General features: G+C 38.2%; 1 protein-coding gene across 3 annotated transcripts; it reads left to right on the top strand.

The window, feature by feature from the left end:
- Positions 1 to 889: 889 nt before the first annotated feature.
- Positions 890 to 7,832, top strand: GTA2 (global transcription factor group A2). 3 transcript variants are annotated; one of them, XM_087675076.1, is made up of 23 exons: positions 890 to 1,025; positions 1,518 to 1,904; positions 2,154 to 2,398; positions 2,517 to 2,672; positions 2,754 to 2,912; positions 3,002 to 3,085; positions 3,301 to 3,371; positions 3,489 to 3,846; positions 3,976 to 4,131; positions 4,339 to 4,436; positions 4,588 to 4,636; positions 4,730 to 4,885; positions 5,000 to 5,134; positions 5,253 to 5,361; positions 5,477 to 5,644; positions 5,733 to 5,781; positions 5,887 to 5,984; positions 6,061 to 6,139; positions 6,382 to 6,445; positions 6,527 to 6,641; positions 6,757 to 6,900; positions 6,985 to 7,088; positions 7,302 to 7,832. In XM_087675076.1, the coding sequence occupies exons 2-23, from the start codon at positions 1,616 to 1,618 to the stop codon at positions 7,539 to 7,541; spliced, it is 3,126 nt and encodes a 1,041-aa protein (XP_087531202.1). In that variant the 5' UTR covers positions 890 to 1,025; positions 1,518 to 1,615; the 3' UTR covers positions 7,542 to 7,832. The 3 variants fall into 3 exon arrangements, with proteins under 3 accessions (XP_087531202.1, XP_087531203.1, XP_087531204.1); XM_087675077.1 differs by having other exon boundaries at positions 930 to 1,025; positions 1,499 to 1,904; XM_087675078.1 differs by lacking the exon at positions 890 to 1,025 and adding an exon at positions 1,284 to 1,395.
- The last annotated feature ends 8,739 nt before the right edge of the window (positions 7,833 to 16,571 follow it).

The following is a 16,571-nucleotide window of genomic DNA, read 5'->3' as shown; positions in this document are numbered from 1 at the left end:
AAGTATATATATTGCTTTGGTTGTAAGGGGGGTTACATGAAAATAGTAGTAAAGGCAAGTCATTTCTACAGGTGAGCAAAGCAACATAATAGATCTGTACATATCCCAAGAATTTATGTGAACTCACCTGGCTTCACTTAAATTATAATAGCCCATAGTTGCTTGTTGCTTAGAGAACATTGGCTATTTGATAGTCTTGTCCCTTCTCCATTATCTCTCAACCATAGCAAACTTGTTGGGTACAAAGGAGAGAAGGGTTAGGACTTGAGCATTGTGTAAATTGCCTCCATGACAATGGGCTAGAAATGGAGCTCCTATTTCTAAAAGGAAAAAGATTCTTTTAATTGCATTTTTCTTTTGGACTATGAGTACTTCTTATAGCTAGAATGATTCTAATGAAATTGTCATACCATAGACACTTATCTAATTGTAATTTGTTTGTAAGCTTGTCGCATGAGTCAATAGCAACCAAGCAAGTCCATAGCAAGCACTCTACTTTTCTAACCAAGACCAATCAAGTCAAGAGTAAGAACTCCCCATATCCAAGTTTGTTAGTGGGTGCAAAAGTCGAAATGTCTGCTTTAGTATTGTAGTTAGTAATGGAGCAGGACTACCTCTCTCACAATTATATTGGCACCGAGCAAGAACTCTCCTTTTCCATTCTAGGACCAAGCAAGTATATCTCCTTTAGAAGACTAGGATAGCGGTAAGAACTCTTGATTTCAAAAGTCTCTTTAGTGCATGGAGGAAGGAGTTGAAAAATATGGCTGCTCAAGTACCCAAAGGTTTTACCATGCAACGCAAAAGCATACAAGTTTTTGCATGCAGGCTATTGGCAATTTATGGGATAAAATAAGATTATTAGTATTTAGTATGTAAATTATGTGAAATGACATTAATTGTATTTTCGTCTCTCTCAGGATTGCACTTCACTACAACACGCGCGGGCGCTCTCCCCCTGTCTCGCCACGATCCATCGGTGATCGCAAAGGCAAAATACAACGACGACCGCATTCGACTCACAGGTATTCCTCCTTCTGCTGCTTTTTCTTCTTCGCCGTCATCTCTCGTCTTCCTGTTTTCATATACAATTTTGTCCTGCGAGCAATCCAGAAACCCTCGCAAGAGTTTCCATTTTCCATTTAGGGCAAGCAAAGCCGTGCCCTTCCGTTCACAGGAGTCGGCCCTTTCTTTCTCCTGCGTGAAGCTCGCGTTTTTTTTTTTTTTTTTTTTTGCCAGCTTTGTGAATTCGGTAAATGATTATGCCATAGCCGATCCTGCAGCTTGTTTTCGAGGATTAGGGATTCTGCTTGCTCCATTGAAATTGCAAAGGTGGCAGCTGTATGTACATCAACATCATGTAGTGTCCTTTCATTGCTCAGTCCCTCAAAAAGTGTAAGGGGACCATCCATGTGCGCAGGCCTTTCAGTAGCATTATTGTCACACATGCATACTGCATTCTTTTGTGCATCGTGAACACGTTCTGATATGTTTTCAGATGTTTCCTGTTTCTGTAGACGTTGAAAGGGACCACATTGCCAGTTCGATTCTGCCATTGCATGCAGTTTAGCCTTTTACAAGGAAGGCCTATTTTGAACAGGGGGTCTTGCCAGGTATGGGTTATGGGAAATATGCCCATGACGACGAGGAAGTGAATGAAGAAGAGGAAGAAGAAGAAGAAGAGGAGGAAGAAGAAGAAGAGGAGGAAGAAGAGGATCCAAAGAGCAGAAAGCGAAAGTACAAGCGGTCTCAGTTCATTGATGATGTGGCAGAAGAGGATGATGAAGAAGATGAAGAAGAGGAAGCTCCTAGGAAGCGTCGGCATAGACGAGCATCAGAATTTATTGATGACATAGCTGCTGATGCAAGCGATGAGGAGGAGGAAGAAGAGGAAGGAGAAGAAGGTAACTCTTTGATAAGTTGCCTTGCACTCTGTATGTTTTGTCAGCATAAGGGTTGTTGTTTATGTTGCAAGGTCTTAAAGAGATATGACATAATTGATTGAGGTTGCAACTATGATTCAACCTGGAATACTTGTCCAGTCATACTTGGAATTGCTGGAAGGACTTGAACTGCTGTTTAAGCACTCTGCTATTCATGTTATGGTTGCACAACAAACTCCATTGAAATGTTGTGTTGTGTTTACACCACAGACTTCATTCATGATGAAGGCGCTGATTTACAAGATGAAGAGGATACACAACGTTTGCATCGCCGTCATTTTTTACCGAGAGATGATCAGGAGGAGCAGGATGTTGAGGAAATGGAGAAGCTCATTCAGCAGAGGTATGGAGCAAGGCAAGACTACCAGGAGTATGATGAAGAAATAACAGATGTCGAGCAGCAAGCATTACTTCCATCAGTGAAGGATCCAAAGCTTTGGATGGTAAATTGCCGGGTATGTTGCTTTACAGTTCATTAATAGATGTCCCTTTTGGCCATGCTCATCTAACTTCCTTTTTGAATGCGATGGCTCTTAATATAGTGCTTTGTTGTTTTGTTGTTTTGTTGTTCAGCTTGGGCATGAAAGAGAAGCTGCAGTCTGCTTGATGCAAAAATTTCTGGACTATCAAGCTCAAGGTCAAGACCTTCAGATAAGATCCGCTGTGGCCCTTGATCATCTGAAGGGCTACTTATATGTAGAGGCTGACAAAGAGGCATATGTGAAGCAGGTTGAGTACTTTATTTCAACGTCTGAAATTCTGTAAGCATGTAGAAATGCTGGCTGTAAAACTGAAATATGTTTATTACAGGCTTGCAAGGGTCTACGGATGATCTACTCTAACAAAGTTACCTTAGTACCTATTAAAGAAATGACAGATGTCTTGTCAGTAGAGAGCAAGTCAGTAGAGCTGGCCAAAGATTCGTGGGTTAGAGTAAAAACGGGCATTTATAAAGGTGACCTTGCGAAGGTAGGTGATAGTAAACTTTTTACAATCTTGAGGATGGTGTTCTATTTTTGTGGCTGACTAATGGTGGATTTTGTCTGTCTGTGTCACAGGTTGTTGATGTTGACCATGTCAGACAACGTGTGACTATCAAGTTAGTTCCTCGAATAGATTTACAGGCTCTTGCTGAAAAGCTGGTATGCTTTCTGTTTTATTCTTTCTGGGACAAGTTTTGGCTGATTATAGAAAGCCTTGTTGTACCTGTGTGTTACAAAATGACTGGATTCTGGTTTAGTGCCTCTTGTGGCATTTGTTGTTTCTGCAGATAAGTTTCTGTTCTGCAAGTAGCAGTCTTTTATGTCTTTTGTTGATATTCTGGAGTACCAAACCATGTTGAGCTCACCTGTTGCAGGAGGGAAAAACAGATAAGAAGAAGAAAGCCTTTGTACCTCCACCCCGCTTTGTTAGCATTGCTGAAGTGAAGTATGCATTTTCTTTCCTTCTGCAACTTGCTTTAAAACATTTATGACTTGCACAGGTTTGTTGGCCCTAGTGATACATATAATTTATAGCTATTTTTGGTTTGGGGGTGTATATCAGAGACATGAGGATTCCTGTAGACCGGAAGAGAGATGCCATCACTGGCGAGGTCTATGACACCTTTGACTCCCTCCTATTCAAGGATGGTTACTTGATCAAATCTGTTTCCACCAAAACAATTACTGCTACAAACATTGAGCCATCATTTGATGAGCTACAAAAGTTTCAAAAGCCTGGTGATGATAAGACTGGTGATGCAGTGGGGCTCGCATCTTTACTTGCGAACCGCAAGAAAGGTCATTTTATGAAGGGGGATGCTGTCATTGTCATTGATGGAGATTTGAAAAATTTGATGGGAATTGTGGAGAAAGTTGATGAGGACAGTGTTTTTGTCAAGCCAAAACATGAAGATTTGAAGGTGTTAAATGGCTTCTCTTTGTTACACTGGTTCTCTTGCAATTAACTTTATGGTACCACCTTGTGGGAAAGGCTGGTATTATGTGCTGCAAGAAATGTAATGTTAGTATTAATTTTCACATTGATGTAGGAAACTCTGACATTCAAAGACAAACAACTATGCAAATTCTTCAAAACTGGTGATCATGTGAAGGTGGTTTCTGGTAAACATGAAGGCTCTACAGGCATGGTGGTGAAGGTGGAGACACACATTCTGGTTATTCTTTCAGATACCACAAAAGAAGATGTGAGCTTCATCCTTCACTTCGTCATATCTGCAGTCATGAAAGCACCTGAAGATGTTGGCAGATAGTATACATTTTACATTTCCTCATCCCTAAGCAGCTCCTATCATTTGTATTTGCAACAATTGTTAACATGCTTACATAACACATGCTTACATAACACATGCTTTTGGAAACCTTTGTGACCTGATTTCCGAACTTTCTTGCAGGTGCGTGTATTTGCAGACCATGTTGTTGAGAGCTCGGAAGTAACATCGGGTCTGACTAAGCTTGGAGATTATGAATTGCATGACTTGGTTTTGCTGGAGTAAGTAGTCTTAAGCACTGGCTGATTTCGAACTTGATTCGCTGAAGTACTTGAGTATGGATTTGGTGTGTTACTTGTTTAGTTAACAAAGAAATTCCAGTATTCTCAGAATCTGAAATGTAATGCTCGAGTCTTCTTGATGCTTTTGCAGTCAAACGAATGTAGGGATTATCATACGTGTGGAAACAGATGGCTGTCAGGCATGTCTATTATTTTCAAGACAGCACTTGTGTGAAAAAATGCTGGTAGATTTTAAATGCCCCTCCTAACTTGTGTAGTTCTTCTAACTGCAGGTCTTGAAGGGTGTTCCAGAAAAGCCAGAAGTGGTTACTGTCAGACTTAGGGATATCCGAAAGAAAGTGATGGACAGAAATCATAGTGCTCAGGATTGTAACATGAATACTGTATCTTTGAAGGACATTGTAAGAGTAATGGAAGGTCACTTCAAGGTAATTTAGGCAACCATTTTTTATTTTGTGAAGTACCAGGAAGCATTCATGGTCTTCCTGTACGAGTGGTTTAACTGAGCTATATACATATTGTGTTACGGCCTTGGCTTCTAGGGAAAACAAGGACCAGTTGAACATATTTTTCGAGGTATCTTGTTTATTCATGATCGTCACCATCTTGAGAACGGTGGATTCATATGTGTACGAGCACGCTCTGTTGGTGCCTTGGGTGGTTCCCGAGGCTCCTCGGTGAGTATATTCTGGTGTTTTCCTTCTTGTGTCAGAAAATTTTTCTTGTTAAGAAACTGTTTAAAATGTGCATGCATGGACATTTTCCCCTGAACTGACATTCTACTCGTTTGCATAGAGTAATCTGCCACCTTTGGCTTCGAGTTTCGGTGCTTTAAAGTTTTCCCAGAGTGGGCTTTATTCTCCCAACAGAAGTCCTGGTCATGGGGGCCGCCCTCCAAGAGATGGTGAGTTTTAATGCTTCATCAGGTGCATCCTTTGAAAAAAAATAAGAAATTGATAGAGTTCATTGTTTGTGTTTCTTGTAGTTCTGCATTGTTGTCACCTTCTCTTTGTTTGCAGTGGGAGCCTTTGGAGGAAGGCATAGAGGTCGTAGGAGAGAGGACACTCTTATTGGAAAGACTGTTAAGATTAGATTGGGCCCTTTTAAGGGCTACCGTGGGCGTGTGGTGGATGTTATTGATGCTTCTGTCAGGATTGAATTGGAGTCTCAAATGAAAGTAGTGACAGGTACAGCCTGGACGCAACTTCTATATGAATCTATTCTGCTGCTTCAAAGCCATATTAATTCAAAACATTGCTCCTGTTTTTAAAACAGTGAAAAGGGATATGCTAAGTGATTCAAATAATGTGTCAACTCCAATGAGGTGTGTGTTGGCCCTCACCAACTTCTATTTCTAGCTGTATGGCCAAAACTCATGTTGTGCATCATGGCGGATTGTTGATATATGTGCTTTCCAACTTGATCTCAGAGATTCACCTGCTTATGGTGCTGGAAGCGAAACTCCTATGCATCCATCATCAAGGACACCTATGCATCCGTATATGACTCCTATGAGAGATTTAACTGGTGAGCTCTTTAACAAGTTTTTATGTGGCATGGCTATTATAAGTCGTTCTTTTAACTGACCAGTCTTTGTGTCTAGCTACACCTTTATATGATGGCATGAGAACACCAATGCGGGATAGAGCATGGAATCCTAATTCGCCTATGACTCCCCTAAGGTACATGTTTTATTTTGGTTGATACAGCAGGTGTCCCATCTCCTCTAATGATGGATTTTTCAACGTGGCCTTTTGATTAAAACGATCATATAATTGGTGCTGTCCAATTATGATGTGTGGACTGTTGCCTTTTAAAAGTTATACTAGAGTGGGTTCTATCATACACACATTGAATTCAAGTGCAATAAACACTTATCCATCTGGCTCAGAATCTTTTGATTCCTATGGTTTGGCAAAAACAGGGTTACAAGTGGTTGGGATGATGCCAATCCAGCAACGTGGGAGACAAGCACTCCCAGTTATCAGGTACTATATATTACATTATGATTTACCATCAATCCTCTGAAGATTCATTCTGCTTTCTCTGACATGGTGGTTGTGGTTCAGCCGGGTACACCTGCAGGGAGGCCTTATGAAGCTCCCACCCCTGGATCTGGATGGGCTAGCAGTCCACGAGCAGGCTTCAGTGAAGCAGGCACTCCTAGGGACAGTCCAGCATATGGTATAGTTGACACCAATTGGTTCCAGCATGAACTGTAAAGATGATTTGCAGTAAGCACTCTAAAAAACATTTCAGTAAATCAAGTGCTTATCTGGATTCTGATTGTGGCTTTCAGCCAATGCTCCAAGTCCTTACCTACCTTCGACTCCTGGAGGCCCTCCAATGACACCAGGCGCACCAACATATTTACCTGGAACTCCTGGTGGCCAGCCTATGACACCTGGGAATGAAGGACTTGATGCAATGTCACCAATTGCAGGTTAGTCTCAATGTGTAGATTGTTCAAACATTGCAGAAACTGTGCAGTTAACATCTCCTAAGTCATTTCTGCTTCTGTGCGTAGGTGGTGTAGAAGCTGAGAGCAAATGGGGCCTCCCAGATGTGGTTGTAATGGTTCACAAGCCTGGAGAGGATGATCAAATTGCGGTTATCAAAGAAGTCTCGACGGTAAGCCTGAGCATGACTCGACACCATTGGAGGATATTGCTTATTGACTCTGGACTAGTTGCATAGTTTGCCTTGTGTATACAAGTTTTTCTGGTGCCTTCTGGGCTGTGGATCACCAAGAACCAGAAATTGGTGAATTAAGCTTAAACGGCCTTTGGGCTTTACTGCTGCATTTGATGGAGTTGTAATAAGCAGTGTGTGATTGTATTCCAGGATGGGAGCTGTAAAGTTGCTCTGGGTCAATCTGGTACTGGAGACATGCTAACAGTAAGCCCATCTGACATGGAGCTGGTGTTGCCAAAGAAGTCAGACAGGATTAAAATTATGCAAGGAGAGCTCCGTAATATGACAGGACTGTTGATGGGAATCGACGGTGCAGATTGTATTGTGAAGATGGATGACACTTACGATATTAAGATTCTTGACATTAGTAAATTGGGGCGTATATGCTGAGAGTTTCCTGGCAATGGAGCATACGTTCCTTTTTGGTTCTATCTGGGTAATGAGTATTCACCAAACTTCAGGTTGTTTTTACTTGCATTGTAAATTATGGTGGATGCTCAATGATTAAGTTAGTCTACATTCCATGTGTCATGGAAGCCAGTTTTGACCACCAAATGTCATGAAAATCAGTTTCTGTTGGCTCCCTAAAATCAGCCAGCAAATTGTAACAATAATTTGTTATCCTATACAAAGAATCTGTAAAATTCATTGCACCTGCTATATTGAGGGTATTGTCTTGTCCGTCAAGTGTATGATGGGTGCATTTTGACTCTGAAGCAAGGTGTAACTAAACATTCAAAGTTGGAGAACTTGTCTAGCTTCAGGCTTGTCGCGAATTTGGCCATTGTCACAAAACGTTTCAAATACTACTATGAACATCTTGAGCAGTCTTGTGTGACACGTGTCTGGTTCTCAAGCCTTAAGGCAGGCATTGAGTGAGTAACAAGTGTTCTGATTGGTGCTCATTAGTATCCAACCATTTTCCAGTTCCTGTAGCTGGTTATTGTTTTCACATCCACATCCATTTCCCAAAGTAACTTGGAGCCTCAGTCCCTTCTGAACTGTGTACGACTACCTATGAGATCTGTCAAGTTTCTGGCAGGGGTGCAAATTCGAATGCAGCATATAAGATCATAATTGATAGGATACTTGAAAGTTTGATTGATGTTTAAAGCCTTCAATACACGAAGCCTTTTCACATGGTGCTTTGGGATTTTGAAGGTTCAAATCAGGTTGAGCTGAATAATACGCAACTCCAAAAGAGAGATCACATGACCGTATAAACAGAATGCATACAAAGGACAACGTGTCTCACGTCCTTAGTCTTTAATTGTCTTGAATTTCAAAACATTGAAAAAGTGACAAGGACAATGTTTCTCACGTCCTTAGTCTTGAATTTGAAAACATTCATGATTGCTTCGGGAGCTTAAATGTTCCAGCAGTGCAGTTTGGGCAATATTCTTTTGCTGAAGGTTGGGCCTAATCGGGTGGCGTCAATGAGGATTGGCTGACTGTACGAACAAATTTACAGTACACTGGAGGGTGGATTGCGAATTGATACTTTGCTACATAAATCTATCATATTTTGTGCGAGACTCGATACATGATATCTACTTTTTGGCTTGATCTTAGTGTTAATCAATTGGGAAATGGGGTTTTCCCACTTGTGTATGTTGTTCAAGTTGGTTCAAATATTTGATAACACCCTTTCAGTTGTTGATTTGACAAAATCCCACTCACATTTGTGAAAATAGGCAAATAGCCCAATCATTCTAGAATATGCACTTTAGAAGAATATCTTACGGGCTTTGATGACTTGCTGATTTGAGATGAACCACTGCCACTTGGGGAGTAGGGTTTGTCCTCAATTATCAAACGACCTTACTCAAAAGTATTCTCAAGAAGCTCAAAAGTAGGACCATCATAAACATGAACATTGTCCAAGTATGTATTATAAACATGAACACTTTGTATGCAAAATATTTGTGAATAAGGTGGTCAATGCAAATAGTGCACTTCGAGAGTTCCTTTTTACGGACATCTTGGATCATTGAGCCCCATTTAGGTGTCCTTGCATGAAACAATATGGTGGTTGAGGGAGACACACACACTTCCTCACTAGGAAGTTAAGATGCATTTCCAAGAATGTTTTGTAGAAACAAGTCCATCTTGTGTTGAATACGGTCTTGCCATTGTGTTTTTTGAAATACTATTTGTTATTTACATATTGAAAGTAATAAAAATTTGAAGTTTCTAAAATTTATTTGAGATTTAAGAATATTATTTTGAATTGAAATAACATTTTTGACATGATAAACTTAATATGTATATTGAAGTAGTGTTTTGGTATTTAATCCTAATAATGAAAATGTGTTTATTTTTTAGAATATAAAATGATAATTTGCATTATATGAGCATTTAATTTCATGAACATATTGTTAAATAAAAGATCGGTATCAATACTAAATGTGGTGATCGATTAACATTTGTTCTATAGATGTTGAACGTAATTTTTTTTTTGAAGATTTCAAAATCTTTTAAAATTTCAAATAGATACATTCAACTTTCAATGACATTTTTCAATTTGCAAACCTAACATATATACATATTGATAATAAAATTTTAGATTGTACAAGTCATTGTAAAATTTAGTATATTGAGATTTATTTTGAAATAGATTACATTTATTAAACGATCATTCAAATGAATGTCATTTTGCTAGGAACTTTTGATCTCTTTATCTAACTTGCTAAATTTAGGCTTCATAGTACTGCACAATTGAAGGAATGTAAGTTTGAAGTCTTGAAAATCCATTTGCTTCAACATTTTTCAAATTGCAAACCTAACATGTATACATATTCATAATAAAAATCTAAATCGTATAAGTCATTGTAAACTTTAGTACATTGAGGTTTAGTTTGAAATAGATTACATCTATTGAATGATAATTCAAATGAATGCCATTTTGCTAGGAAACTTTTGATCTCTTTTTTATCGAACTTACTAAATTCAAGCTTCATAGTACTGCACAACAAAAGAAATGTACTTTTGAAGTCTTCAAAATCCATTCGCTTTAAAATTTGGATCATGCTATTATGATAGTAATAATAGGGTTTGGAGATCTCATTGTTGAAAGTTATGAATATGATGCGGTCTATTAGCTTCCAATGAGTTGCCAATTGTTTGAATATAAGATTTTTAGTGCACCAAGCATCCCATGTGTGTTATAAACATAGATATGAATATTTTAAGCATTGCTTTTGATTTCAACTTCTATCGACCCAAAATCCTCTAGCTTGTTTAATATATCCCATTATGTTATTTGGTAATTCTTCAATCAAAGCTAGATAATCCATAATTGATTATCGTGTTTTGTAATCAAGTATTTGCATTTTTTCTAATCGCTTCAACATGTATAATCCATTCTAGTGTATTGAAATAATTTTGATAACATAAAGAGCATCTTAGTGTCATTATATGAGTTGTTTATTTATGATAGAAAATATTAAATTTATTATTATAAATTATTAAACGATCTGACCAATATGTTGAAATTGAACCTATTTCAATTATGTCTTTGTTTATGTTTGTCCAATAAACTATCTATTGCGTTAAAGTATATAGTCATTTTTTAATGCAATTGATTGAATATTTTATGTTTATTTATTATTGAGTTTAGTATTGGATTATTATTATTTTGTTCAAATGTTATATTAAGATCTCATAATGAAATATCAATTTCAAAATCTTTCGAAAGATAATAATGAAGAACTTAACAAAGTATAGATAAGTTTACATTTGGACACACACACACACACACACACAAAGAATATTTTGTTATTCGAACAATTAAATAAATTAAATTTATATAATATTGATTATAAAATATAATATATTTTATAATTATATTTTTATAACAAATGCTATATCAATATAAATTTTTATAATTATTTTAAAAGACCAAGGTCCAATAGCCTTGCGCGTAACTACGAGAAAACAAGTTGAAGGTGTTATCTAGCTTTCAAATGCTTTTACCTATTTCTGAGGCTACATCAACACATAATTCTAAAATGGATGGTTTGTTATAAGAGAGCCTAAGTTGGGAGGCGTATTTGGTTTTGTGTTAGTGGCTTGGTTCATACGACTAACTAGTTGCATTGAGGCCATGAGCTCAGTGGCTATAGGGATGAGTTAGAGTCAAATTGCATGACAAGAGATGGGTGGGCCTCTTGAGGGTAGACAACAATGTTAGGAGGGCCTTACCACATGATCATTGGCTTTCAATTATGCTAACAGGTGAGGTGATCCCTATGTCTATGTGCACTGGTCCTCTCTACAACTCTCTACCTGACTTTGATGTGCAAGAGAAGTTTTGTAATCAAGATTTGTTTAATGCCCTTGTTGATTGTTGGCTTTCATAATCGTTAAAAATGTAGGAGTCAGAAAAATCTATTTTTTCCTATAGACCAGCTAAGATTTCATATGTTGTAATGGAGCATCTGGATTTTGTTTTCTAGGGTGCTTTCATGACTTGGGTGGTAATCGACATTGTGTGTGGAATATTTGGGTATGAAGTAGTTGTGGCCTCATGGGTTTGGGATGTGATGGTTTAGATAATTGCATCTAAAATTTGCCTTCATAGTAGCCTTGTGCTCTCAATAAATTTTTAGGGAACCACCTAGCTTGTTTTTTCCTGCAATATTGAAATCTTTGTCTTCCTTGACAGGTATCAAATTTATATGGTGGTTGTTCAGCACAAGGTTAGACCTTCATGTCTCAGTACTTTATCTTGGGGATCCACTTTGGTTGAGTTGTGTTTGGCAGAGCAACTGTGTTGACTGGCTTTTGTTGTTTCATTTGTGCTAGGAGCAATTGATTGAGTAGAGTGTTATCCCCTCCTTAGAAATTGTGTCTAGTGAATTCTTGAATGCCAGTGGCTCTTCTTTCATTGAAGAAGCATGTATGCCCTTTGGTAAAAGCTGTGATAATTCACACATTGGGTAATTCCAAGTGAATGTGTTGCATTTCAAATCGATCACACACTTGGTCTACCATTTAAATGGGTGGCCCAATAATGTGTCATTTCCAACTCCCTCCATGTTAGGCAACATGGAGACAATGGCTGGGAAACTTTCACCCTCGATAGTTATCGATACTTGGCACTTTCCTAACAATGTGTGAGGCATGTCTCTATATGGACTCATATTGGCTATAGTTAGAAGGAGTAAGGGTTTCCCTATGGTCCAATTGTTATAGGTCATGATGTTACAATCGACTTCTTTGTCAATGAGGGCATTAACAGTATATTTTGTTTTTTTAAATTAGCTTGATTCTAAGATAGGTAGCGGGTATTGGCTCTTCGTCTTTAGGGTTGAGTTTGGTAATTGTGACAATGCAAATGGCCATTGGTCGTTCATGTAGCGGATTGTTGGTGGATAATATTTTTTGATCTAGCTACCATTCAAAAAGTGTATGTCTTCAACTGTCAAGTGTCTCAAGTTTGACATTGCTAGTTCTACTGTGTATGGACACTCTTTTAAGACACAAAAATTCAAGTTGCCTTTCTCAATATCTCTTTATTTGACATGCTTGTTGAATCAAGCCTTCTATCATGCTTTTTCACAGACTAGAGCATATGTTGCCAGTAATCAAGTTTCGCTATCAGTTGGTTCAAGCTTCTCGACCTTCCCACCTCTCTTGCACAAGTACTTGAAAGCTTGGAACAAAGAATTCAACTGGTATAATCGCATCAATGCCATACATCAACTTAAAGGGGATTTGACCAATCACAATCTTGTAGGCTATTTGGTACGTTTGTTGTGCTACCATGAGTCTATTGTCCTAGTCGTTTCGACAAGTTGAGACTATTTTGATTAGCACATTGATCAAGATTTTATTGGTGGCTTCATATTTTGTCCATTTGCTTGCATGTAGTAGGGAGAAGGTTTTATGTATACAATCATGAATGTGGATAGTAGGTATACGATCATTGTTAACGGACTGCAAGAATTAAGAAGCATGCAATGTGCAAGCAAGCAAAAGGAAGGAGCCTATTTTTTAGATTATTCGCCGCAACATAATGTGCATGAAGCACTTGCACATTTGAACTACCAAAATGATGGTAACAACGGTATTAATTTATCATGAAAATCTGCAAACTAGGCATGATGTCATGTGAATTGTAATGATAGCATAGATTCGTGAGGAAAAACCGCAAATGTTCTAGTTCAGTGAGAAAGTGAGGAGGGACTAAGAGGGTGAAGCTCTTCTCATCTTCTCCCCAAGCACTCCTTCTTGCCATACCCATGCTTCTTTTTTGCATGTAGAGATCATAGAGGGTTGAGAGTCGAAGGAGCACTCACTTGGATCGTGGAGTGTGCAAAGTGCATCCTTCATGGGATTGAAGGAAGGCCATGTCACTCACTACAAATGAATATTCGCATGCATGTGTGAGAGACTATGTGAGAGGTAGTTGTTGATTATTGTGTCTCAAAGCGCTTGAAGGAATAAGAGTGTGTCCAACATCCCAATACATTAGCTCATGTAGCACAACATTTTGGTTTCATTGCTAGGACAAAGGATATGTCGACCATGTGATCGCTTGTTGGGCATTGTTGGGAATAAAGGGCCATCACGTCCTGCACCTACACTGGGTGTGAATGTACCCTTCGAGATTGTACCATAGTCATATATCTATCTGAAAAACCTAAGTGGTACACTATCATTGTACCCACATATTGTGTCTACCTCTCTCTTACTCTACTTGCATCTCCATTGACAGTGACATAGCTTGAAGCTTCATCCATGGATTCGTGTACTTCAAATTGGTATCAAAGCTAGACTAGGAGTTCTGTTTCCCTAGCTTTGTGGGTGCTTTGCAGGACTTCCTTGAGCTTGTGTTGAGCTCAAGACACTGAGCTTTTAGCTCAGCCTATAGGTTAGTTTTCCTTTGGTTTGCAATGGGGGACTTGCTCTAGACTTAGTCTAGGCTTGTCTTAGCCTTCTTATAGCCTTGATTGAGGCTTTTAAGCCATTGCTTGCTACTACCTAAACCTCAAGAACAATAGGCGCAAATTCACACCAACTACCCAGATTCTTTCTCTATCAGATCAATCCTCTCGTGCTTGTACTTTAGCTCAATGGTGGCTTATCCTTCTTGGTTATACCCTTGGTTAGTGACAATGAACCCGGAAATCGACCATTGATACTTGACATTGAGATTGACCACCATATCTTCAGTTCTAGACTATGAAGAATATTCTATAGGCTATGTAAAACTAGTCAACCCCTTGTCTTGATGTTTCATGCTCCTTGGTTATGCTCATTTGATGCCCAAATGGCTATGATTGATGCTTGTTATTTTGGGGATGTTATGCCCATGATGTAGATGTCTCTAGGTTGATTCAAGCACTTCATTTTCTTAGTTTTGACAAAGATTTATGGGCTGTAACACACAAGGGTGAATGCCTTTAACAGAGGTTTATGCTATGCCCAATGCAACCGAGCCATCTCTCGGGTGCTATTGATGTATTCATGTTTACTATGAACGCTAAACATCTGGAGATGACTTTGGGGATGTTTTGAGCTTTGTTTGGAGCTTGCCAATATTGTCTTTGGCTGTGAAAAGTTGTAGGTTGTAGGTACCGTACTTGTAAGAGTTTTTTGGTTGAATTGTATGCTTTTGATGAAGCTCTCTAGTATCGATTTGGTACTAACATAATAGTATGCCAATATTGTCTTTGGCTGTGAAAAGTTGTAGGTTGTAGGTACCGTACTTGTAAGAGTTTTTTGGTTGAATTGTATGCTTTTGATGAAGCTCTCTAGTACTGATTTGGTACTAACATAATAGTATACGCTTGAACAGTGATTGCACATCCTTTGCGCCTCATATTTGGGCTGAAATAAGTTAGTTTATGTAGACATTTTGATGCTATACACTATGAACAACATGTACCATCTACATACAGTTTATGCCTAGAGTTGTCATATGCTATTTGATAATGCATTCAAGCATGCATTAGGGGAGTTTTGAGGTCTCGAATATGCCTTTTAGGATGTGGAGAGAGAGTGCTCTAGACCAATAAGAGCAAAGCCTCCGTAACGGAACTTCTAATTTAAAAAAAATAAAAAATCATTTTACAAAAATATATAAATATGATAATATTACGAATTTGTATTTTTATTATGTATTTTTAGTCTCTTATATTCGTGATTATGACATATTTTGCATTAATGGCATAGAGTCTCGGCTACTTTTATTTAATGATGTTTCTAGATTAATGATAATGACTGATGTAATCGAAATTCAAATTGGTGAAAAGTATGGCGCTCAGTTTTTTCCCTCGTTTCTTTTATTCCTCTATTGTTTTTCCCTCCGTTATGATAGCCTAGTCCTCTCTCTCTCTCTCTCTCTCTCTCTATCTCTCTCTCTCTCTCTCTCTCTCTCTCTCTCTCTCTCTGTGTGTGCATGTATCTCTCTCTTCTACCATGGATACAGAAATTCGACCTTCAACAAGGCGTCCAAGCTCCCAAATCACATCCATATCAGTGTTTAACTCATTCCAAACTGATGGAAGATGGATTCCTACTATCATTAGCAAAGGTAGTTGGATCACCATGCAACAAGCAAAACGTGGAAAAAGGCAAAGACATGAGAGCTCGTTTATCTCTGCTTGGAAGGGCAGAATCCGAGATTTTAAGCTTGGAGCAAATAAGAATAGTATCAAAGAGGTACTAGTGCAACATGTGTTCATGCATAGAGAGCTGTGTTTGAAACCTGGATCTTCAAAGCTTCCAATGCATAGACCAAATTGTAAGAATTTGATTCTTAAAGTTTTTCCTTTCTTAAACATGGTTTAGGTTTTTCCATTATAATATTTGTTTGTCTTGTAGATGTCTATCCCTCTAATCTTGAGGAATGGCAACCAGTGGAATCTATTATTGATGTTATTGATGTTATACATGGTTCAATTGGAGAAGAAATGTATAGAGGTAGAAAGAAGACAGAGCTTGCAGAGAATGGAATATTCTTTTATGACCATTCTTATGTTATTCCTATGCGGTGTTGCCAATGGGGATCAATAAAACTCCTTCCTTTGCCAGATTTTTCAAGCTTTGAGTGGCCTTTGCCAAGTCCAGCTACTAGTGAGGGCTATAGATGTAAGATATTTTCTGAGATCCAGAAAGCACTAAAATCTAATATCTCAAGTAGGCTAAGCAAAGTTACTTTATTTATGCCTATTAATATATTTATTGATTTCTTCTCTAATATGGAGATAAGAATAACAAAAACCATGCTTTCAGTGAAGAGACTAACATATGATCATATCATACAATTTGTTGATGAAGGATGGGATACAAGGACAGAAGGAAAAATTATATGTAAGATAGATCAAGACTCTATAGCTTGTAAATATATGATTGCTACTCAAAATTTTATCCTTAGCTTTTACTATAGTCGATGGCATTTTGTTGGTAGTA

This window comes from Lygodium microphyllum, chromosome 3 (assembly GCF_053477565.2).
Source record: "Lygodium microphyllum isolate KBCC chromosome 3, Lygodium_microphyllum_v1.1.10, whole genome shotgun sequence".
In the NCBI taxonomy this organism is placed as follows: Eukaryota; Viridiplantae; Streptophyta; class Polypodiopsida; order Schizaeales; family Lygodiaceae; genus Lygodium; species Lygodium microphyllum.
The sequence above is the reverse complement of the archived record's forward strand: the minus strand, read 5'-3'. Positions and strand labels throughout refer to the sequence as shown.